Below are 25,777 nucleotides of genomic sequence, written 5' to 3' on the forward strand. Positions count from 1 at the left end.
CCTGGCTCAAACCAGCTTTGATCATCGGTTAAGATGATTTATGTATTTAAAATATATAATGGAGAAACTTACTCGTAGTCTGTTCAATATTATATACATCATTGAAATGAACAATCACGACATCATCGTCCATGCCTCGTCCGGCGAGCTGGCTCACCGCTCGCCTTCCCACTTGTCTTACTTCCAGTGACGCCTGAAATATTTATAAAGCGATTACATAACGTAGAATCAATACTCTATGTAAATTGGTGCTCACGATTATGTAATGAATGTAAATGAGTTTGTTTCACGTCTCAGTGCTTCTATCGGCGATCGTGACTTTTGCTGTAAAGATAATTTAGAAGAACGGAGACGTATCACAAGAGATAACAATCTACTCAATCGTGCAAAAGCTAATAAGACACAAACTGATCTACAAGCTGTTGTAACACTTGAAGCTAAAACTACTGCGTTTCGAAAATAACTTAAAAGTTGTGATGCAACTGTTTTTTGATTTGTTTAATTTGTTTAGTGATGAGAAGGTTAAATTATATATATATATATATATACATATATATATAGTTGATATTATAAATGCAAACATACCTCTTGAATTACTTTTATAGAATAAAAATATGACAACTGCACAAAGTATCGGACTACAAAAAGGTTAGATGTATTATTAACTATTTGTTTTAGGGTGAATGCAAACTTTTTGGTTCGGAATTAATAATATATATGAGAAACAGATAAGATAAAAAAAAAAATATATAAGACACTAATAATTCGTATCAGATATAAAATACGAATGTTGAAAATACGTCCGCATTTTACTCGATATTCAAATAGGGAATACCACTGCTCAAACGAACGCCTTCTTTTATTTGGTTTATAATTACTGGCTAAAGCTGGGCAACATAATCTTGGTTTACAAATAAACCGTTTTCCTTAGCATGAGCTTCGGTTTTGGAGTAATAAGGACGAAAACGTAATAATTAAATACTGTAATAGAAAACGTTGCTACTGGGCTAAGGTTCTCTTTGGGGCTACTCCAATGCGGATTGGTGGAAACATGTGGCAGGTTTTGATCTAAGAAGTGTACATGATTACGAAGAAGTGCTCAATCTTTATACGCTCCAATTTAAAAAAAATAATCTCATTAAAATGTCGTAAGCACCAAAAAACCACCCTAACGTTTGAACACATATTCCTTGATTATAATTCAGATATCTCGAATTGCAATTTAAGGATGTGATAGAGCCAAAATTTAATTTATTTGGTGGTAGGGCTTTGTTCAAGTCCGTCTGAGCAGCATCCACTCATCAAATATTCTACTACCTCCAAAAAGCAATATTATGTATTGTTGTGTTGTGGAGAGGCAAAAACTTTTCTAGGTGTTAGGGCTCTGTAGAAGTCCGTCTGAGCAGCACCCACTCATTAAATATTCTACCTCCAAAAAGCAATACTTAGTATTGTTGTGTTGTGGTTTGAAGGGTCAGTGGACCAGTGTAATTGAAGGCATAAGTGACATAGCATCATATTTCCTAAAGTTAGAGGAGCATAGATCATGTAAGGAATGGTTAAAATTTCTTGCAGCACTAATGTCTATAGGCAGTGTTCCATTTACCAGTCCGCTTTACATACATAAATCATAACATAATCAGCCTGTAAATTTCCCACTGCTGGGCTAAGGCCTCCTCTCCCGTCGAGGAGAAGGTATGGAGCATATTCCACCACGCTGCTCCAATGCGGGTTGGTGGAATACACATGTGGCAGAATTTCGTTGAAATTAGACACATGCAGGTTTCCTCATGATGTTCTCCTTCACCGCCGAGCACGAGATGAATTATAAACACAAATTAAGCACATGAAAATTCAGTGGTGCCTGCCTGGGTTTGAACCCGAAATCATCGGTTAAGATGCACGCGTTCTAACCACTGGGCCATCTCGGCTTAAAAGGATATAAAAAAAATCAATATCCACAATACAAAGGGGTCATAAAAAAAAGGCGCGGACGTTAAAGGTTGTAAAGAAATATATATTAAAAGAAAAAAAGCTACAGTTTAGCTGACTATGAAACCATATTCATCTGTTTCATCATGAAATGTTCTAAATCCTGGAAACATATTCGAGTTCAAGTATTTCGTTAGCAAATTCCCAATTCCTTGTTCTCAATAATGGAAAACATTGCGAGGAAATGGAATTGCTGTCATGGACAGCTTCGCTTCGGGTTAATCGATGTAGGCAGATTAAACTTCGCCACCAACTCTTTGGTCTTTTACCAGAAATAATACATTTATGTTGTTTAGTCCAGTACGACAAATCGACGAAAATTACTACAAGGGGCAATACCGCCAAAGGTCGTAACCATTTATTTTTGCTCTTAAATATAAAGGCCGATTAAATACCACTATTGTGGTAGCGTAGCAAGGCTATATAAATAATCAGCATTAAAGTTACTATCAACAAGTATCAAGTAAAATTTACTAGCTGAACCTGCGAATTGTAGCACACAAACCGTCACCCCATTTTAGTTCCTCTTGGAGTGAATTAAAAAAGTAGCCCATTGATCTGACTGACTCAAACTATCTCAGCGGTCTAACCGCGAAGAGACAACAGATAGAGTTCCTTTCGCATTTATGATATAAGTATAGATTTAAGTACGCTCTTAATAGCATTTTTGAATCGTGATCACTGGTTCGTAATTTAGACTCTTCTGAGTATATTCTACCCGTAAGAACTCAGTTATTACTATTTATAATCGACTTGTAAAATTATAAATATCGTTACATTATAATCCACATTTCGTGATTGTGAACTATCGAAAGATTTTGTTCGGTGATTAAATTTACAATACGTATAAAAATTAGATTAGGTTAGTTTTTAATTTAACGACAGTACAATCTCGCGAGATAGATTATAATCTAACGGTATTTACGATTTAACGGTGACATTTAGAGTGATGTGCATGATCGTAGAGGGAGGGGGTGGGCGAGGATGACCTAAGAAGACATGGATGGAGTGGTAGAGATGGAGGTGAACGATCAGATGACGAATAATAGAAAATGGAAGGAGAAGACATGCTGTTCCAACCCCAAATAGATTGGTACACGAGCAGGGAAAATAAGATAATATATATAAATTATAATAATATATATAATAATATATATATATATATATATATATATATATATATATATATATATATATATATATATATATATATATATATATTATTTCACGACGTTTAATGAAAAAGATAATTTAAAAAAAATACAGTGATCAATTTTTTGTAGAATATTCAGGCGTTAATCTAAAACGTCTTATCAAATCTCCACTGAACTACGTGTCCTCGAATTGTATTTTTATATAAGATTACGTTTGACCCCAGGCCCTAATCTAAAGGTCTCGCTGACAAGAAATCCATGTCACGTTTTGACAAAGTATGCGTTTATTTTTGAATATTCTTCCACCTAACAGCCTGTAAATTGTTTAAAATCGGTTTTTACTAACATTATCTAGCATCTCTTTCTCGTGTAAATTGTTTCGTAAATACTAATTTTCACTCGCATCTTTGTTGGTCTATTACGGTAGAAATTTTTTACATGACATCCTAACTGATCACGTAATAGCACCGTGTGAAATTTGACCAATTCTTATAAAACCAATGCACTAACACTCTTGGGAACTGAGATAAGGATGTAATGTCTATGGATATATCTTAATTTTTGTCTTTGTAAATATAAATACATTACATACAGACGTAACTCGTATTCAGCTGCTGTTAGGCAGAGTTATTTTCCCTTGTTGCGGAAGGATGTGAACTTTAATCCGCCTCGCTGCGGATGCGCAGATTAGAGGATATATCGTCGTGAGGAATATATCTCGGAATTTCTTCCGACATTCCTTCCTTGAGCCGCCGAGCGTGAGATTATTTGATCGTTTTACTACGTGAAATATTCAAATGGTTTATAACGGGTATATTTTTCTGTAAAATGAGCCTGGACTTAATGAAGATCTTTAACAGACAATATGCCAACGTCGTATATCTTATTATAGTAGGCAGACGATGGACCAACTGAAGAAGGAAGTTCCATACATCGCCAATGCGCCATCGACTTTGCGTTCTAAGATGTTATGTCACACATCAAAGACAAATATAATAATCTAGACAGGAGTTTATAAAGTAAAAATTAAGAAAAAATATTAAGGTCTGTCTGCTTTCGTAACTTTTTTGAGTATATATGTATATGTTTATTTATTTATTTAATAGGTGACATTTTAAACGAACAGTGATATTTCGAATTATATAAAACGCTGATAAGAAATAACTGTTTGCATATTTTAATAAGTATTTACGATACTATATTTATCTCAAAACCCCGAATCCACTCCAGAGGCTGGACGTTATCAAAGGGTAAAAAACTCTCAACGAAGATTGATCGTGAGAGAAATGATAACAAGGGCGGCTCAAGGCCGTCCCATTTGATTGTCGCTGTATTCGACACGATGTCAAAGCAATTTGTCGGTTTTATTGTTGACACTATTTTCGTATACATGATTCTTCGTACACGTGTATGCTACTGAACTCCTAAATGGCTTTACCAATTTGTAAAAAATACATCGGTAAAGAAGGCATATTATTCGATACAAGACTATATAGATGATGAAAAAGCGTGGAGTTAACGCTTGTTGACTTCCAGGCAGGATATATTACATACCTATATAATTGTATTTAACTAACATGACTGTATTTTTAGATGTTGTAAAAGAGTAACTACTGAGTTTATTGCCGGTTCTGTTCGGTAGAATCTACATTCGAAACCGGTGGTGGCTTCACTTAATACAGTTTGTTAAATTATGTTTGAATAAAGAATATTTTGATTTTATGAATGGACCGCTTTCCAGGAATTAAAAAAACATAATAAAATTTTACCCTTAAGTCGTAACAGGCTATGTACATAGGTATGTATGACGTATGTGTCTATGTGTAAAATAGCTGTCGTTATATATTTTTTATGATTAACATAATTCGATACCGTGTCTATGTTGTATGTAGTTAAGGCCTTGATGTTAATAATGATTATGTAAATAGCTGATTGACCTGTATGCATATTATTTTCATGGCGTTCACCATTTAAATAAAATAGACCTACATTTTACATTAACAGCCTGTAAATTTCCCACTGCTGGGCTAAGTCCTCCTCTCCCTTCGAGGAGAAGGTTTGGAGCATATTCCACCACGCTGCTCCAATGCGGGGTGGTGGATACGCATGTGGCAGAATTTCGTTGAAATTAGACACATGCAGGTTTCACAATGTTTTCCTTCACCGCCGAGCACGAGATGAATTATAAACATAAATTAAGCACATGAAAATTCAGTGGTGTTTGAACCCGTAATCATCGGTTAAGATGCACGCGTTCTAACCACTGAGCCATCTCGGCTCTAGAAAAATAGACCTGTTATAATCTAAACAAGCTTCGTTTACAATGTATCGACAGTTTACAATCTGTCTTGGTTTATCATACACAAACCATACAAACTATTGCGGTTATATACATAGAGGCGTGTTTGACAGAAAAATCAAGGTGTTAAGAATATTAAATTATATCGTGGTTACGTCATAAGAGTGATAATACTAGCTGATACTTTGAATATCGAGGACGTAATCGATGTATATACTGGATTTTATGATTTTAACACTTATTAATTTGGAATACGAGATTCAAGCTATAATAAATGTTAGACATAAACTTCAATTTGCAATATTCGGTTAAAATATTCACGACAATTATAAATTTATCAAAGAATTTATTCGTTTACATTAACTGACTTTAATTATAATAATTTTTATCTATAATAATATTAAAAAGAAATAAAATTATGTCTGTTTGTACGCACGGGGTAATCTCTAGAAATAATGAACCAATTCTATTTTTTTTTTCACTTTTATAATATGCTACATTACACCCCAATGCCAAATGCCAAATGCCAAAAAAAAAAAGGTTGTACCCATTCGAAGCCGGGGTGACTCACTAATATGTAAATAAGGATAATATTATTAAAATAATAACATTTATTTAATTACTAACGCATATTATTCTAACAAGATTATGAATATGATACATTATTATCAAAGCCAACAGTAGTGTAGGTATATTGCCAGTATGCCACTAGAACTAAGACGTTATGTACCTTGTGCCTGTAGTTAGCTGGCTCATTCAAACTTCAAACCGGAACACAATAGCACTAAGCATTGCTGGCAAGCATATAAGTAGGTTGTTACCAAGCAGGTTATATATATATATATATTTTTAATAACGAGTAGTAGCAAGTATGTTTTTGGAGATTCATCGGTGGAATATAAACTTCGAACCCGGGCAGTGAATCTTTAGATAGAACTGTTGTTAGTCTAGTGGCTAGATATAAGACGCATATCCCAGGATCCTGGGTTCAAACTCCAATCCAGGCCGAACAAAAGGTTGGGTATTGACTTATTGGGTTTTTCTATCGAGAAATTTCTCAGTAACGGCCCGGTGTCTGGAAGTTGGAAGCATCTAGAAAGTTAAACTCTTTAAGCTCTCGTCGAATTTGCCGTCACATTGTATTATGAAAGTGAGAGAATAGTCTGCTCCTGTCTTTAGGTACACTCTTGTCCATTATAATATTTCCTTAGTTGACTGGTCTCCCTTGAGATTAGCTGCCGTGGCCCAAAACGTTCAGGAGATTTTATTTATAGATTCGATTTAATCTTGTAACCAGAAGATTTAAGTACTTATAACCAATTAAAGTATACATTTATTTATCCGTCAACTTTTCTGATGTTGATAAAAAAAAACGATCACGCGACCTTATCTCCCGACGTTACACAGACAACCAATTATAAACATGTTCACCAAAAAAGGCGCACGCCTCCAAAACTTAAATTACCGGTGTACATTAAAAAATGTAATCTAATTTGTACTTTTTTTGCTGTCTCTATTCGTATATTAGTCATCTCACGCACACTTAGGTATCTTGTTAGCACGAGCGTCACCCATCGTATTTTCATACTGTTATATGTATTATAGTATTTTTTTTTTAATTCACAGTTTCATTTCGAACAAAGGTAAAAATATTGTCAGTTTAAAAATCGCACGTGTCGTTCAGTTTAACATTTCGTTGTACAATAAATTTCCGTTAAATATAATAGACATTAATGTATCCGAAGTGTTTGTAATACGTAATAATTTATTTTACACAGCAATTATTGTTTACGGAAATTGACGAAAAATTATTTTAATAAGAAATAATATATAAGAATTAATATATTGACCGTTCTAAGGTTATCATAATAATCTTATTAGTGTAGGTCTTATCTACGTAGTTATTACAAGTTTTAATTCAGTTGTCATTGATTATTTGGTGGTATGGCTTAGTGCAAGCCCGTCTGAGTAGGTACTACACACTCATCAGATATTCTACCGCCAAACAGCAGTAATCAGTATTATTGTGTTCCGGATTGAAGGGTGAGTGAGGCCAGTGTAACTACTGGCACAAGGGACATAACGTCTTAGTTACCAAGGTTGGTGGCGCATGGACGATGTACATTAACAGCCTGTAAATTTCCTACTGCTGGGCTAAGGCCTCCTCTTCCTTGGAGGAGAAGTTTTTGGATCATATTGCACCACGCTGCTCCAATGCGGGTTGGTGGAATACGTCGTGGCAGAAGTTGAAATTAGACACATGCAGGTTTCCTCACGATGTTTTCCTTCACCGCCGAGCACGAGATGAATTATAAACACAAATTAAGCACATGAAAATTCAATGGTGCTTGCCTGTGTTTGAACCCGAAATCATCGGTTAAGATGCACGCGTTCTAGCCACTGGGCCATCTCAGCTACGTGGACATGAACGATGTAAGGAATGGTTAATGTTTCTGCGGTGGCGACCGATTGCCATCGAGTGGCCTCACTTGCCGGTCTGCCTACTTATATCCTAATAAAGCGGGTAACTGTGAAACGCAGCTATTTACATATAAACACAACAAAACGTTATGATATCAATATAATTAATACTCTATAGATCTCAGGAATAATGTGGCTTTATATCAGTTTTTTTTTTTTTTAATAACGAATGTATACTAAAACCTTCTTCGAATATGGGCTGCATCTTCTGGTATAGGTTTAGTAGTTTGTTTCTTGGAAATTTATAAGCAAGATGGAATTATATCATTTTATCTAGAAAAACATCATAATCAGCATAAGCTGCGAGTCCAATTTCAACATTTTAGAACTGAGATACGTAGAGTTCGAGAACAGTTCTTCATCCATCTTACTATGAAACGTTGCGACGTTCTTTAAAGGAAATCTTTGACTAATTAATAAACGAATTTAAAAAAAAATAAGATTGACACCGTCATTCGTACTAATTAACAATACCATTCAATGATATGAAAAAACTATACACGCAATTATGCGGCGGTTGAAATTAGTTCAAGAGTCAAAAATATGCGTGAGGAAACTAATTCACAAAAACGTTTTTGTCCAGAACAGGTCGTACATCGTTATTTATTTTTTTCTATTACGCCTATCTATCTATTCTTAGTGCCTCAATTATTCTCAATCCAAGTACAGATCCACTTAAGGATTCCAAAAAGGTAGACGTTAAGTTTGTGGCTATCACTGAATAAAATGACTGCATTTTTTGACAACGATTGGTGCTGAATCATCAGGCAAATTTTGAACGCGGTTCAAATCCGTATACTGTTACAGTTGAATACAGATAATCCACGAGGAAAACCACACACTAATCCCAAAAATATTTCTCCTTTATCATTATATTCATAATTAAAATTAATCTCTACATATAATAAATAAAGCCGCTTCGCGTCGTTCGCTTAGATATTTTAAACTACGGAGAGATGGCCCAGTGGTTAGAACGCGTGCATCTTAACCGATGATTTCGGGTTCAAACCCAGGCAGGCACCACTGAATTTTCATGTGCTTAATTTGTGTTTATAATTCATCTCGTGCTCGGCGGTGAAGGAAAAAATCGTGAGGAAACCTGCATGTGTCTAATTTCAACGAAATTCTGCCACATGTGTATTCCACCAACCCGCATTGGAGCAGCGTGGTGGAATATGCTCCATACCTTCTCCTCAACGGGAGAGAAGGCCTTAGCCCAGCAGTGGGAAATTTACAGGCTGATTATGTATTATGTATGTAACGGATTTTAATGCAGTTTTGATAAATACAGAGCGATTCAAGAGGAAGTATTATATGCATTTAAATTGTAGAGAAAAGCCGAGAATTTCAACTTTCCTAGCCGGTAAAATAATCATTAGTCTTTTTATGTTTCTTCTTCAATCTTGTGAAGAAGGGTCGGATAACTAGTTTAATGTAGATGACGGAACAGAAGCCGCCGGCGAGAGACAGGCGAAGAGATTCGTTAGCGAATGTGTCTCATTGTTTAAAAAATAGCACGGGTTAAATCCCCTAACGAAGTCGAAGCGGATCGCAGTACTTAAAAAAATATTTCAACTTAACTTTATTGTATAAGTAGGTGACCACTGAAGTCACTAGACCGATTAACCTAGTTATTTCCTACTGAATTGAGTGTTTTGTACCCAATTTCACTTGAATATTGTATACAATCTTCAGAGACTTACAGCTAACTATAAATTATGTCTATGTTAGGAATATAACATTTTTTTTTATGATATAGGTAGACGAGCAAATGCGCCACGTGATGGTAAGTGGTCACCACCGCCCATAGACAATGGCACTGTACGAAATATTAACCATTCCTTATCGCCAATGTGCAATCTACCTTGGGAACTAAGATATTATCTCCCTTGTGCTTGTATTTAAACTGGCTCACTCACTCTTCAAACTGGAACACAAAAACACTGGGTACTGCTGTTTAGCCGTAGAATATCTGATAAGTGGGTGGTACCCGCCCAGACGGGCTAGCACAAAGCCCTAGCACCAAGTAAATTATTGTCACCAATTACCAAAAAGCAGGCATGTTATGGATATGTTATTTCCGATCTGGATACGGATATATGAACAATATTTTGACGATATCAGATACGGTTACGGATACGAAATTATTTCGAATGATCCGTTTGTTTCGGATAGTTACGAATACAAATTGTAAAAGAGAAAATTTCATGGGAACAGTTTGACTTGCAATCTATTACTTGGTACTGTATTTGTAATTTGATAATAAGTATATATATAATCATTTATTATTGATATATTATTTCGGTAACGGTTTCGGATTGGTTTTATTTCGGATGTCGGAGTTTCGGCTATAGGGCTCCATAACTTAGTAAAAAGTGGTAAAAGTGTCTTTTTCTAAATCTCATTCTCTTCGATTTGTATTTGACCGAACACCAGAAGGCTTTGTTAGAAAATGCCGGAGGTCTATGTTGTAATAACCAGTATGTGGTGTATAGCATCTTAGTTTCAAATGTTGGTGGCGCATCGATTATATAAGAATTTAATAATACTGCTTACACTACTAATAGGCAGTGGGGACCACTTACCATCAGGTGGCCCATTTAATCACGTATCTATATGACATAAAAAACAAGGTTTAAATGCTTCTACGTGAGCTCCCATACCTCCATAGTGGGCGATGAAAGGTCAATGCCTCCAAGAATACGTGCGCATAGAAAAAAAGTTACAGCTTACTATCAGTGATTTGAATTTTATCGTTTCATTCATCGTCCATTGGGATAAACAAGAATCGATTATCTTTTCTTGTATATAAATACGGACTAAAAATAAGAATTTATAATTTTTAGTCTACAATTCAATTTAATATTAATAGTGAAAGCCAAGACGGCCTCATATCTACCATGTGAATATTTACTAACCTTCCTGGCAATCTCCTGATTTCGTAAAAAGGAACGGAAGTGTGTAACAGGAAGCCGGGGAGTGCGCGTTTGATTTGACCAATGAGCGCGCGCGCTGCTAGATTTGGCCGTCACATGGTACCATCCCATTTTCCAAGAGCACATAGGGCTAATGTTGTTATGCTTATACCAAGATGAGATGTCAATTGTTCCGCATCATATTACAGGCTTATCACTTGCATCGATAAACTATTTTTCATATCATTCTCGTAGGAAAGCATTACCAGCTAATTACTTAATAGTAAAATTTAACGATTCCATCAAAAACAGGGTTATTTTCGTCATAAAGGGCGACCTATGGCCGTATCAGTCCATCTAATAATTTTTAAGCGACCTTTGACTCACAATGAAAACGCAATTGTATGAATTGAATGGTATTTCTTTCCAATAATTGCTTTTTTTTTTTTTTAATATGTAAAAGTTGTTCGCCCCGTGGGTAGTTAGCGTTATGTTATGGATTGTATAATTATTACTATTGAACTATCAAGTCTTATTTAAATGTTTTTTTCAGTACCAGTTGTTGCCTGCGGCTTCGGCCGCTTTTTAGGGTTTGGTTCTCAATTGTTAGTTACATAAAAGCCTAGCCCTTAGTCCTATTTCTTTCACGGGGGTCAAGCTTGTTTGATATCAAATTTCATCAAATTCGGTTCAGTGGCTGGGCCGTGACGGACAGACAGAGTTCATTAGTATTTATATTATATTCAGAATATACTGATTATTACTACAGTCCTTGGACATAGACATCACTCTAACGTAGCTTTCTGATGTACTGTCAATTTATTTATATATATATATTATCCATTCAAAGACAATGTGATGTAGACTTACACAATTTTAATGCATTCTACTAATTGTATTATACGCACAAAAAGAAAAAAAAAATCAAATTTATTATTTTAATTTATTAATTCTCAAGATTATCTCTTTCAAACAAATTCTTCAACATTTTAATATTATGTAGTAAGAAATACACGGAGACCTTTGAAATTGCTAATTATGTCTAATTGATCAGAAATGAACGCTACGATAATTCGAATTAAAACTATTTGTTGAGTATATTGGTCAATCTGTGCCGTCAATTAATTTGATACGAATATCCTAAATTGTATATTGTTTTATTGTATTACCAAATGAATTAATAATTTAAATGGAATATGCTTAAGCCTATGATTGTTTAAACCAAGTTAGCGTAGCATTCATTGTAGTGTCGAAATAATACTCTAGTACAAATAAATAACGCTTATCTTGGCATGGATTTTAATATTTTAAGTGTATTTATTGGAATATTTTTTTATACGTATTATGCTTAAAACACTAAATACTTTAATGGCATTCTTGGTAGTACATTGTATTGAAATTAAAGTAATTTAGTTTGGCAAATTTAACTAAAATAATTTAGCTACTGGATATATTTTAATTTTAATATATTGCGTTTAATAAAAAAAAATCGTATTTCACTGGCGAAATGTTGACAATCGACTTACGGTGATTTGCTATTTCGATAAGTGCATCCATTTAAATATTATAATCAATGTTTTATTACGTTCTTCGGTTGATTTCTGTGGTGAGTTTCGAGTTTCTTAATATGCGACATTAATTGTCATAATTTCAACAATAGACGCATCAAAATAGTGCATCCACGTTAGTCCCTATTTAATAATTCTGAGATGCGAAGTGGATTCTGAAATTATGCGGATCACTTTCTAAATCCTTCTTTAAATAACCTCTTTGCTTAACATATACAGAGGAACTTGTTAACTAAAAAAAAATATTGATTTAAACCGGATTTTTCTGCCCACAAAATGATCTTGCCATTTAAAAAAATTGAATAAAAAAACTATACATGCTATTAAACTATGATGACAAGATGAAATTGGTTCGGTTAAGGTGAGATTACATATTAACAGTGAACAACGTCCACTCGACTGAATATTGATTTCTAGGTCGAATGTCAACATCCAGCATCGTTTGGACCGTTTCGCTAATTAATTCAGTTGTCATCTTTTTTATTTTTTTTCGCGTGAGGTGTCACTTTGAATGAAGTGTGAAATGAACGAGAAATGTTTTTCCCGATTCCATCTTTAGGCGATACAATTTTATTTCAAGTTATGCGAGGATATATAAAATTACAAATGAACAAAAAAAAAAAATATTCGAGTTATTCCAATTACAGGACAATGTCTTTGGTCCAGACTTTATACAGTTATCTATGGTATTCATTTTGCATTCACAAAAAATTGCGTTTTGAATGTCGACCGAGCTGGTGTCGACAATTTCGAAATTAAATTGAATTTAAGTAGGTAAGTTGTATAGTGTTGTTTGATAAATTCGATACCGGCTGTTTGTACGCTAAGATCTTTTAAACTATGTAACCGATATTAATGCGGTTTGTTTTAATAAACAGAGTAATTTAAGAGATATATGTATACTGGTTGTCGCCCGCGGCTTGGCTCGCGTTTTAAGGGTGTAACATGTGTTGGACAAAAAAGTAGCCTATGTCCTTCCTTGGAGTTCAAGTTTGCATCATAACAAATTTCATCAAATTCGGTTCATTGGTTTGGTTTTTCTTTATGATATCGGTAGGCGGTCAAGCAAATGGGCCACCTGATGGTAAGTGGTCAGTACCGCCCATAGACAATGGCGCTGTAATAAATATTAACCTTTCCTTACATCACCAAGGCGCCACCAACCTCGGGAACTAAGATGTTATGTCCCTTGTGCCTGTAGTTACACTGGTTTGAAGGGTTCAAACCGGAACACAACAATACTGAGTACTGCTGTTTGGCGATAGAATATCTTATAAGTGGGTGGTATCTACCCAGACGGGCTTGCACAAAGCCCTACCACTACACATATGGGGGTTAAAATTATCGCAAATAGTCACCCCTATCACCTCCTAACGGGAATACGTCGAATTACCTATAACCCTGTATATGTGCCAGGTGAGATACGCATAGCATAACTGATGGGCGAAAATAGTGAATATCTTACCTAAATGTGTAAATTAAGAAAAACAAGCAAACAATGAATACTAAGTGCACAGAGATGGTAAATCAACTTGTGTGACAGGCATGACTAACTACAGGTTACAATACATGAAATAAATAATTACATTTTTCAATTAAAGTATCAATATTATTATATTTAGTTTGTGTTTTTTTTATAATTGTTTTTGCAATGCAATTAATTATTAATGTATAATATTGGCATTTTTTTGGGCACAGAAAGCACATTATTCTGACAGCATGACGAATGGTTGTCAAATCTAATACTGCCTTTGCCTGTTATAATTTTTTAAAATTATTTTTTCGATTCTACTAAATTATAACAGACTAAAATCAAAAAAAGAATGTCATCGATTTCCTTAATTGAAACAACCTAGAGAAATATATAAACTGAAAATATAGAAAAAATAATGAAACCACTGCGCTCATGATTTAACAAAATGAAGATGAAATATAGTGCTATGTGTAACGCATTCTGCATTAACAATTTAAAAAAAAATATATAATATATAGTGATTTAATTTCTTTTGTACATTTTTAATCTATATTTTTCTTTTTTAATTACATAAATATTTGTCTGTTCATTGGCATTACAGATGTATTTTTAGGAAATTATTATTGTATGGCATGTGTCCTATGTTTTTCTTATTAAATTCAATTTTTCGTTATGCCTAAATTAAGGATTTTTTTTCTGTGTTTTTTATATTTCGATTTGTCTTAATAATCCAAACGATTTTGTCTATTTTGTTTTTTTTTTTTGTTTTTTTCTTTATAGTTTATATTTTTGATTATACTAGTATGGTTTTGTGTGTATTCTAATTATTGTAACTGTCAGCTGGCAGGACAAGCAGAAATGACCTGTAGTTACTTATAGTATTAGAAAACTAGAGTAATTCATAATATCAGCATTATTTTAAATATTTGTTTTATATATATATATATTTCTTTATATACATATTATACATATTCTAATTTTGTCTTATTAAGTGCATTATGTTGGATGATGACGACGAGGTGTTTATGTCTGCATGCAGTAGCTGCTCTTCCAGAGAAGATGAGGACTCTTTTGATGTCCCTGAAACCCTTGGTTCTCTGTTGTGCAACTCCCTTCTCAATTGTTCTCAGACTTTTAATATTTGTCATTTAAATACTCAAAGTTTACCTTCCCATTATTCTGATTTCTTAGACACCTTTTAAAATGCCTCTGTAGATGCCATTTTGGTATCTGAAACTTGGCTTAAACCTTCACTTAGTTCAAACCTTTATAGCCTTCCTGGTTTTGTTCTGATACGGAATGACCGAACAGGTAAAGGTGGTGGAGGCGTTGCTATCTATCTCCGCAGCGAAATACCTTATACCATATTATGCATCTCTCCTTCTGCTTTCTCTTTCACTGCTGAATTCATTTTTCTTGAAGTCCAACTAAAGGGCATTGAAACTGTTCTTGGAGTTATTTATTGCCCTCCGGCCTGTGATTATTTTAACTCATTAGAACCCGTCCTTGAATCGCTGTCTTCGGATTATTCACATATTATTTTCATGGGAGATTTGAACCCTGACCTTTTAAAATCTACTACTCGCTCTCTTCGTCGCTCTAACTTTTTAAAATCAATCGCTCTTTACATTCTTCCTTCTGGTCCCACTCATCATAATTCGGCTGCTCATGATACTTGGTTAGACGTAACTTTGATTTTCTCTATCGATGATGTCTTTAAACATGGACAATTATTGGCTCCCGGATTTTCCCGACACGATCTCTTATATTTGGCTTATAACCTAAGACCCCCTAAAATGAAACCTCCAATTTTGTGGATCTTGGTCTTCATATTGATTCCACATTCAGTTGGTCTGTGCATATCTCTGATATTAGTCGCTCAGTTACAGCCACGTTAAGGTGTCTGAATCGACTTCGAAATTTCCTTCCCATCAAGACTAAGATTATACTTGTGCACGCTTTGGTCTTTCCCATAATTGATTATGCAGACGTATGTTATTACGATCTCAACGAAAATCAACTGGATAAACTTGATCGTCTCTTAAATAACTCCTTGCGTTTCATTTTCTGTCTTCGTAAGTTCGACCATATCTCTCAGTATCGTGATAAACTAAAATGGTTTACAATTCGACAACGTAGAGACTTCCGATTACTTTCATCTCTTTTCTCTATTCTCTTTGATCCTCTCTCTCCCGATTATTTGAAAGGCAGATTCAAATTTCTTTGTGATAACCACAATCGTCAACAACGTTCTAAGGATTCTTACCTTCTTCTGTCCCTACTCACACTTCCGGTTTCGTCTCTAATTCCTACTCCGTTCAAGTTGTCCGATTATGGAACAAAGTACCCGAACATATTAGAAAAGCTACCTCAAAATTTACTTTTAAAGCTCGTCTACGTGAGCACATATTGTCAGAAAGCCCCTAGCTCTTATGATTTCTGTTATGTACTATTATTATTAAATTAACTATTGTTATATTATATATATGTTTTTACGATAGACAGTATAGATCAATATTTATTTTGTAGATACTATATGGATATGTATGTATATGTTTTTTTTTTTTATGTAGTTTTATATAAGTATGTGCATATATTGTTATATATTGTTAATTAATTTTTAATTTATTGTTAATTAGTTTTTAAATTATTTTTAATTTATTGTTAATTAATTTTTAAATTATTTTTACTTTATTGTTAATTTATTTTTAAATTATTTTTAATTAATTTTTAATTACAGCATTCATGGTTTTTCTGTTTAACCTAAAGTTTGACTGGCAGATAATGCCTTCAGGCATTAAGTCCGGCTTTTGTCCCATTAACTTTATGGTGGTCAATAAAGCATTTAAATAAATAAATGTATATCAACTATTATTGTTAATGCATTTAGAACTGTGGTTTTTATTTGTAAAAATTTGTTGTTGTGGTCTATTGATATTTAATTATATTTTTAAATAATCTTTGGTAAGCATGCTTTAATTGTCATGAAATCACAAGCTATACAACATTCAAGAACATCGTCAAAAACAAATAAAGAACTATTTATATTGAACTTGCTGAACCAGCGGCTTTAAGTGTGCGAAATTTATAAACCACAAACTTCAGGGGTTGGAAGGGTTTTACCCCCTTAGGGATAGAGTTTCATAAAATCCATTCTTAGCGGATGTCCACACTTAATAAGAAACCTGCCTGCCAAATTTCGAGTTTGTAGGCTTTATAGTTTCTGAGATTTTATGATTAATCAGTGAGTGGAATTTTGCTTATATATATATAGATCATGAAGCCTTTTTTCCTGTAATTCAATATAAGTAATTCTTTTTTATGATTTATGTATAATTCGTGCCTGTTTCAGCCATCCAACGACAGATCGGACACCATCAGTCATTTCCCCGGGTACATCAACACTCGTAGACTCTATTAAAGAGCTCCATCTGGACCTTAGAGCCGCTTGTGCCGCAAACGAGGCCATAGTATGTATAGATTTCACTAAAATCATTGTGTATCACCGTTGATATTAATTGGTTGAAAATACTATGTAGTCAATAAAATTTGTTTGTACTTTAAATGTTAAGACATTTTTACAAATATAAATTACTACACTTTTTGTCAAATTATCACATTTTGTCTTTTTTTCTCACTTGAATACATTTGATGTTCGGAGTAATGTAAAGATTATTTTCAGATTTCACGAACACTCAAGGTCAATGCGAAATATATTAGTACATTCGAAATTCTGCATGAAAAAACAGACATTACTAAACTGTTATGACAAAATCGCGTCTAACGAGCGGAATACAAAAACTAATATTTAGCACGATCGTATAGAAATTTTAAAACGAGGTCTGCGCAGTGCTAAGAATTTTGATGCACACTAAGAGGTCAAAGCACGCGATTATGAATTTTGGCACCTTCTCCAATGCTTATACCTTACGCTATTTATATTGTACTCCTTTGACAGATTATATACAAAATGCACTTGTTTACATACGTAGATAAATGAACATACAGGTATATTCCTTTCGTCGAAATTAAATTTAAACAAAAACAATAAAAAAAATGTTATATTTTAAACTTACCTAACAGAATGATGGTCGGAAAAATTTGATATATATATATTTTTTATTTTAAACACTTTTTTTCATTTATAATATAAAAGAATACGTGTTCTCTTAGAGAATATTTTTCGATCTTTTGAATTTGGAAGGACAATCACACCCACGAACGGAATATCTATGACTTACTGTCAGTAATTTGTCAAATTCGATCCGTTGTCAAATATGCGTTCCTTTCCATGATAAGTGTTCGAAACCTAAACATTATAAAAAATATAAAAAAATTGATAGAAACGATTATAGATTTATTAAAATATAAAAATAGGTTTAAACATGTATAATTTGGTTAATAATTAATTTTTGTTTTATTAAATAAATACCAGAAGATTAAAAAAAAAACATTTACATTGTTGATGTGATTTTGAATTAACTTATGATTTAAAAAAATTTAACTTAATGAAAAAATGTAATTAATTCAACTGTTCAAAATTAATTACCCTACAAGGTACAGAAAGTTCATTTGTAGGTAACACATTGAAATCCATTGATCTGGCTTAATGTAATATTATTATGGTGGGTATTATTAATATCAATGGACTTTAATCCTTGTGTTTGTAGTAATAATCACCTTCAACATCATACCAGTCAACTAATTTCTTATTATGCCACATAAATACTCCTTTAAGATTAGGCGACGCTTCTAAAATAAGGTAAAGAATAATTTCCGCAGCATCATCTGGATCAGTTTCTCCTCCACCCTGTGCCATATCTGTCTTTAAATACCCTGGATGAACAGCATTTATAGATATATTTCTGTCATTATATTTCCGTTGTTGTACCTGTAAGAAAAATAAAGGTAACCATAAATACTGATACACAGGCATTTATCGAATGGCAATTTATTATTATTAACATTTCGATTTGAAAACTATTCATCTATTAAACTTGAATCTATATATCATTTACATATTTCTTTGCGTACAATTTCTCTAAATATAGGATTGATTTTTTTAAAATTCGTTCAATTCAATTCAATTCTTAGTTTAATGGCTTTTAGTTGTGCCAAATTAAAATTCGTTTCTATAAGTGGAATAAAAAAAATTGACGTTTGACAGCTGACGTGTATTGTTAAAATTTGACGTAAAAAACAAACAAGTGTACCTTTACATTATAACGAACTCAATATATAGTGATTTTTGTTGATGTTAAAGGCTTTGATTAGTTGTTAGATTGAGTGTCGCTTAAAAATAAAACTAACGGGCCGACTCTGTGCGTGACAGCAACGCTTGACATTCGCCAAACGTCATTCCACTTTACTAGTGTGCATCTACTTAGTGGCCAATTGTTGGTCACTATTTTTTTAACTAATTCTCAGCTTTGACCGTTAAAACAAAGACTCAATAATTATTTAATTACGTAGGTAGACTTTGTAATAAATTTTAAAATAAATAATAATTGTTATGTTTTGTATTGAGTTATAGTTACCATAGTCAAAGCCGTTAAGGCAATTTTAGAAATTCTGTGCTCCGCATGTTTTCCGTCGTCAGCAAAATCTTCTTTCTTGAATGTACCGTTTTTTAAGCTTTCCAAATAGTTATTAACAAAATAATTAATATCTTCCGTTTTCAAATCTTGTTTCGTGAGAACGTCTAACCATTTTTTGTTTTTTAAATTCGAAAGATGTCCACATGCGCTCGACACATTGATCACTCTAGCGCCATCTCTTAGTAGAGGATATAAAAACTCTTCGATGTCTAAAAGACTTCGATAGTTCACATCAATATTTCTCTTAGCTTCTTCATACGTCGGATATACCTTTTCCAACTCTAACATGCCTGCATTATTTACGAGAACATCTAGACCACCGTGTTTCGTTTTGATATAATCTGCAAATTTTTTAATACTGCTTTTGTCACTGACGTCAAGTGAATAAAATTGCGGTTTTAATCCGAGAGCATTTAACTTTTTCACGGCTTCTAATCCTCTTTTTTCATTTCTGGACGTTAAATACACGATACCGTTGAATCTTTCGCACAATCCTTTGACAATTGAAAAACCTAAGCCCTTATTGGCGCCGGTAACAGCTGCTATTTTTTCCGCCATGTTTTTGCGTGGTTTGACGGCGGCGTTTCGTTATTGAATGAAAACGATGTCATTATTAATCGTAAGTTGAGATAGGTTACTATAAATATACATTTCCCTCCCTATGTTATCATCTATGATAAATGCCGTATCAATTTGTTTTTCTATACGTACATGACCGATTAGTATAAACAAAAACATAAATAGTTTTTTTTTTTCATTAATATGGCCATGGTTTTTTTGGTAGAAATTTTATGATATTAGTTTAATTAGTGCAATTCTCATCTTTTTAAATGTTTGTCAGCCATCCAAAAATGTGATATATATTTAATAAAGTTCGACTTCGATCGCGTTTTAAGAGGTTACATCAGCAGCCTGTAAATTTCCCACTGCTGGGCTAAAGCCTCCTCTCCCTTTGAGGAGAAGGTTTGGAGCATATTCCACCACGCTGCTCCAATGCGGGTTGGTGGAATACACATGTGGCAGAATTTCGTTTCAATTGAAACATGCAGGTTTCCTCACGATGTTTTCCTTCACCGGCGAGCACGAGATGAATTATAAACACAAATTAAGCACATGAAATTCAGTGGTGCTTGCCTGGGTTTGAACCCGAAATCATCGGTTAAGATGAAGCGTTCTAACCACTGGGCCATCTCGTTCTTAAGGGGTTGGTGATCAGGTATTAGGCATTAAAAGTAGCCTCTGTCCTTCCTTCTAGTTGAAATTTATTTCATAACAAATTTCATCATATCAAGAGGTTTGGTCCTTAAAAGTGCATACATACTGACAGACATAGTTAATTTCGTATTTATAATATTAGTAAAACAATAATGATTCACCTTTTGACCTCATTTCTCTGACAATGAATAATGAATAATATGTTTACATGATGCATTATATTTACAATTTAACTGTCATACACTTGGTAATTATTGATATTAATGGGCTATATTTATAAATATATCAAGCATTTATCTTAATTATTGTAAATATTATATTTATCTAAAAAAACAAAAGTACCTAAGATTTTAAATAAAAAATAATTCGTTTATTTATTCGTTCCATGAACGATCGGATGGAGCGAAAAAGTTCTCGAGTGGAGACCACGTACCGGCAAGCGCAGCGGGGGTCCCCCCGCGAGATGGACGGACGATCTGGTCAAGTGCGCGCGGTATCGCTGGATGCAGTCCGCTACTCACCGGTCAAGGTTGAAGTCATTGGGAGAGGTCTATGTTCAGCAGTGGACGTCTTACGGCTGATATGATGATGATGATGATGATGAACGAACCCTATTCTGCTCGGGTTTATTTTCTGAGTTATTTAATCTGTAGCGTATCATGCGATCTATCGACCCGTAGTAAATTTTACCTATAAAAATTTAGTTAAGCTGGTAAATGGGCGTATTATACATTGGCACTTTAAATATAACGATCCTTGACTTGTATTACCAATACGGCAACAAAGTTAGGAACTAAAATGTCATCGAAGTCCCTTGTGCCTGTTTTAGAATGACATACTCACCCTTCAATCTGGAACACAGTAATATTGAGCATTGTTGTTTGGCGGTAGAGTATACGATGAGTGGGTGGTACTACCCACTTGTGCACTATATGCCCCGCCAAGCGACAAATTTTCGTTGATGTTAACCGCCGTGATCCCCACGTGTAAATTATTTTCTACACATGACTCTCAATGTCTATACTAAAATTACAAATGCAAAAGTAGTTTCGTTTGTCTATCTGTTGTTCTCTCATGGCCAAACCACTGAAATGAATTTGATGAAATTGGTATGAAGCCAGCGTGAAATCTTGAATAAATTAAATACTTCTATGCCTATAATCTGACGAAAAATTCTTATAACGTATATTCGTATAACTATATATTTTATATATTTGTTTAAAAATATCTTGAAACATCTTACAAAACATAAACAATAATAATGTTTAGAATAACCTCGACAAATGACAGAAATTGCTTAATATATGTGAAGATTTAGTATGTCACATAAATACTGGCTGTGCCAAACACATATATACATTTTGATGGGGAAAAAAAAACAAACAGTTACATTATATTGCGTCGATGCGGAAGTATAGGAGAACAGAAAGATCAACAAAGGCGTCAGTTTCGGAATTATTTACAATTGTAACGTTTTATTATTTAAATTATACCTACACGTAACTCATACGGGACATACGTGACTGAATTTCAAATTTAAATCCTATAGTAGGCGGAAGTAAGTGATGTTATACGCTGGTTATTGTTAACCATATAATAACCTTCAGAACTAAGATATGTCCCTTGTGCATGTAATAACACTGGCTCATTCTTCAAACCAAACTCAACACTCAAGTATTGTTGTTTGCTGGTATAATGTGTGTCGTCGCTACTTTGGGCTATCAACAAGGATTTTTGTTTAAGATTAGACTTCGAGACTGTTAGACTGGTTACCACGAAGTGACATACAGTGTAATCCTCTAAGTACTACTTCGGCAAAATCGACTTAATATTTTTGACCTACAGTTAGCAATGAGAAAAAGGGTCTTATGGTATTAACAATCTCTTCTCAAATGATATAGATATTAACTAAGTAAAAAATAAATCAGCTAGTTAGTAATCATTTTTGATGAATTCATCAGCCCTTCCTTCCAATATGTATCGACATATTGGAAGGAATCTCTTTGATCAAACGATACATTTTGTAGGACAAATATTTTTTCAAATAATTTAGATGATTACTTTGAGATTGAGCAAAAATAATCTCAGTTAGTAATACATTTTTGGGAATCATCAAATCGACATATTTTATCCCCGTTACCTCTGTTAGCTACCAAAATCGAGAGTTTTCGTACAGGAAATTGTTGGGCGTCTCACCATAGTGAAGCTACTCACGAAACATTAGCTTCATAGTAATCAAGTGCAAAAATGGAGCATGGATCCTGGACTAATAGCTATATGTTTGGTTTTAATATGAGCCACTATGAAAATCATCCGTTTATTAAGACTACGCTTACAACGACCGACGTTTTAACAACCGAATTTCACTCAAAATTGTTGGGTAACAACGACGACAACGAAAACGATGGTAACGTTATCCCTCTGTCTGGGCAAGAGCTCTGAATAAAGGACTGTCCATAGGAAATTAACTAGAACGATATTCTGATGATCTGATATTTGATGATGATCTCGCAACGTGTGAGGAGCCAAAACGATTCTACATAATTTCTACAAATGGCCAAAATAACGACGATTTTAATGACGTATATTTATTTATTTAGGAATAATTGATATAACCCACTGCAATTTAAAGCTGTACGTCATATTCTATACCGATAACAGTTGGTGTTGTAAGAGAAACACCTTCCCACAGCTTAAGTTGTCCATTAACACTTTGTCGTTATTTTATTAATTAATATTTGTCGTTATTTTTCCGAACCGATACGACTCGGGAACCTTCAAGAAAAGAGCGTACTCTTTCCTGTGAGGCCGGCAACGCACCTGCAAGCCCCCCGGTGTTGCAGATGTCCATGGGCGGTGGTAGTCACTTTCCATCAGATGAGCCTCCTGCTCGTTTGCCACCACTAACATAAAAAAATAATAATTAATAAGTAACATTTATAATAGTCATCAATTATCAGGCCGATTTCTTTGAAAACGATTGGAGTTTATTCCATTCCATTATAAAGACAAATTAAGCACATGAAAACACTTGTTCTGAATACTGGACTACCTTAACTCTTAGATCGACTCAGGTTTGGCTCCTTTGTAGGTCGAGTAACTACTATATGGATTTGATTTGAATTGTACTCCTCTAAAATTGAAGTTTTCAGAAATCCCATCTCAGTGGTAGATTGCGACAGTTTTGGCTGTACATTGATAGTTAGGTGACATTATACAATTGATTTTGGATTTTGTTGTCCAGGTCTAGTGAGTAAATTTTAGTTATTAAATGTAATATTTACAGTTAGCTTGGAAGTAACTGCAACGCAATGCTCGTGTCCAGAGTAAGAGGCGACCAATCTATCAGTCTGTCTTGTCACTGTCACGGTCTCACGAACGCTTTTATTAATCCAACGCAGATGCTGTGACCGAATACGTCCGTATCGTCTCTCCTTTGATTACTTTTAAAATGAAGTACGGGTTTTTTATAACGAATACATTAATCTATCTGAATAAATATTTTTTTAAAGCTAAAAGAGATAATTTAATAAGACAGTTTTAGTTAAATAAGAAAAAATTGAAATGGAACGTTTCGTTATACGGTATGCAATTTCAAAATATACAAATATAATTACGAACATGTTGTTTAATGTACTTAGTTTTTTTAAATACATTTGGAAAACCTTTTGGTATTCTGTGAGATGAAATTCGAAACTCACAGTAGAACACTATCTAGAAATATCAGTTAGTCTATATGCAACATTGCCTATCACTACATTTTGTAAAAAAAAGTGCTCCAGCTGATTGTATGCGATAAATTCAAAAATTACCAAACAGATTTTATACGATTTCCAACGGACGGAGTGATTCATGAAGGTTTAGGCGTGTAATTCATTATGGTTACGTTTAAATTGACTGTGCTATGATGATCATTGTTGAAATTGTCAGAAAAAAAAAATGCTGATGAGATGAATATTGTGATATATATGACTTATTTCTATCGAAATAGGAATAAAGATAAACAAACCGAAGATTTACGTATTTCATGTGATTGGATAATAACCATTTTTTCGCAAATCCATAGCGAATATCATAGATTAATCGAGCTCTCGACCAATGATATCGCGTCAATTTGCTTTCAAGTTTTTATTCGGTTTTTCTCCTCTTATGGTTTTAATAGAGTATACGTTTTATGTATATCCTTATTCTACTCGTGCGAAGCCGGGACTGGTAACTAGTAATCGTTAAAAAAATATAGGATACACGTATCAAAATGGCGTAACAACGTAATTCAATTGTCAATATTTCACGAGTGAGATTCGTAATTATATTCCATAAAAGCTCACTTCATATCTAACTCGTGAAATGTTGATTAATGACTTATGTTCATGTGCTATTTTAATGAGTGTTATATTATTATTTGAGTGTTATAATCATTACAGTTAATGTCACATAATGTTTTATGACTTTTCTTGATCGTGTTCTGCGGAAAATGTCAAATTGGTCTTATAGAATAATTCTATAGATGTAAGTTTTAAACGAGAAAATCTAATAAATACTTTAAACCTCATTGTCTCCTGAGATCAAGATAACAAGCGTTAAAGTGTAATAAGTGTAAAATATTGATCTGTGTTCAATTAGACCTGCATGTGTCTAATTTCAATGAAATTCTGCCACATGTGTATTCCACCAAACCGCGTTGGAGCAGCGTGGTGAAATATGCTCCAAACCTTCTCCTCAAAGGGAGATGAGGCCTTAGCCCAGCAGTGGGAAATTTACAGGCTGCTAATGTAATTTAAAGATAAACTTTAGTGAGAAGACATATCAAATCAAATTATTTTTTTATGTAGTGTAGGAGAATAACACTTCCTTTATTACGGCGTAGGTAGGCGGACTGGAAGATGGGCCAGTTGATGGTAAGTGGTCATCACTTCCCATGTACATTGACGTCATGTGAATTATTAACGAATACACCACCAACCTTGAGAGCTGAGATGTTATATCCTTTATGCTTATTCACTCTTAAAATCGGAACACAACCATTCTACGTATTGTTGTTTGGCAAAATATTTATGACCAGTGAGTGGTAGAAACTCAGAA

At 33.8% G+C, this 25,777-nt stretch overlaps 2 protein-coding genes across 4 annotated transcripts in view; both read right to left on the reverse strand.

Annotated features, from left to right (window-relative positions):
• The window catches only part of LOC113391467 (snake venom 5'-nucleotidase), a 29,381-nt gene extending 11,153 nt beyond the window's left edge, over positions 1–18,228 (reverse strand). Inside the window, exons 1-3 of one of the 3 annotated variants that reach the window (XM_064218978.1) lie at positions 17,960–18,228; positions 17,227–17,369; positions 73–193 (exon numbers count right to left, since the gene is read on the reverse strand). In XM_064218978.1, the coding sequence (XP_064075048.1) occupies positions 73–193; positions 17,227–17,352 (247 nt within the window). In that variant the 5' untranslated portion in view covers positions 17,353–17,369; positions 17,960–18,228. Of the gene's footprint in view, positions 1–72; positions 194–17,226; positions 17,380–17,959 lie in introns of those variants that run through there. The other 2 variants (XM_064218977.1, XM_064218979.1) reach the window with 2 other exon arrangements.
• Positions 18,229–18,455: 227 nt separating this feature from the next.
• LOC113404408 (carbonyl reductase [NADPH] 1-like) lies at positions 18,456–20,076 on the reverse strand. Its single transcript, XM_026645288.2, has 2 exons — positions 19,421–20,076; positions 18,456–18,774 (listed from the first exon to the last, which is right to left on the reverse strand). The coding sequence occupies exons 1-2, from the start codon at positions 20,036–20,038 to the stop codon at positions 18,535–18,537; spliced, it is 858 nt and encodes a 285-aa protein (XP_026501073.1). The 5' UTR covers positions 20,039–20,076; the 3' UTR covers positions 18,456–18,534.
• Positions 20,077–25,777: the final 5,701 nt, after the last annotated feature.

Source organism: Vanessa tameamea, chromosome 25 (assembly GCF_037043105.1).
Source record: "Vanessa tameamea isolate UH-Manoa-2023 chromosome 25, ilVanTame1 primary haplotype, whole genome shotgun sequence".
NCBI classification, from domain to species: domain Eukaryota; kingdom Metazoa; phylum Arthropoda; class Insecta; order Lepidoptera; family Nymphalidae; genus Vanessa; species Vanessa tameamea.

Coding starts and splice junctions, on each gene's coding strand:
- LOC113404408 (XM_026645288.2), bottom strand. CDS start 20,038: ATGGCGGAAAAAATAGCAGCTGTTACCGGCGCCAATAAGGGCTTAGGT. Junction 18,775..19,420: donor CCTTAACGGCTTTGACTATG/GTAACTATAACT, acceptor TTTTTCTTACAG/GTACAACAACGGAAATATAA.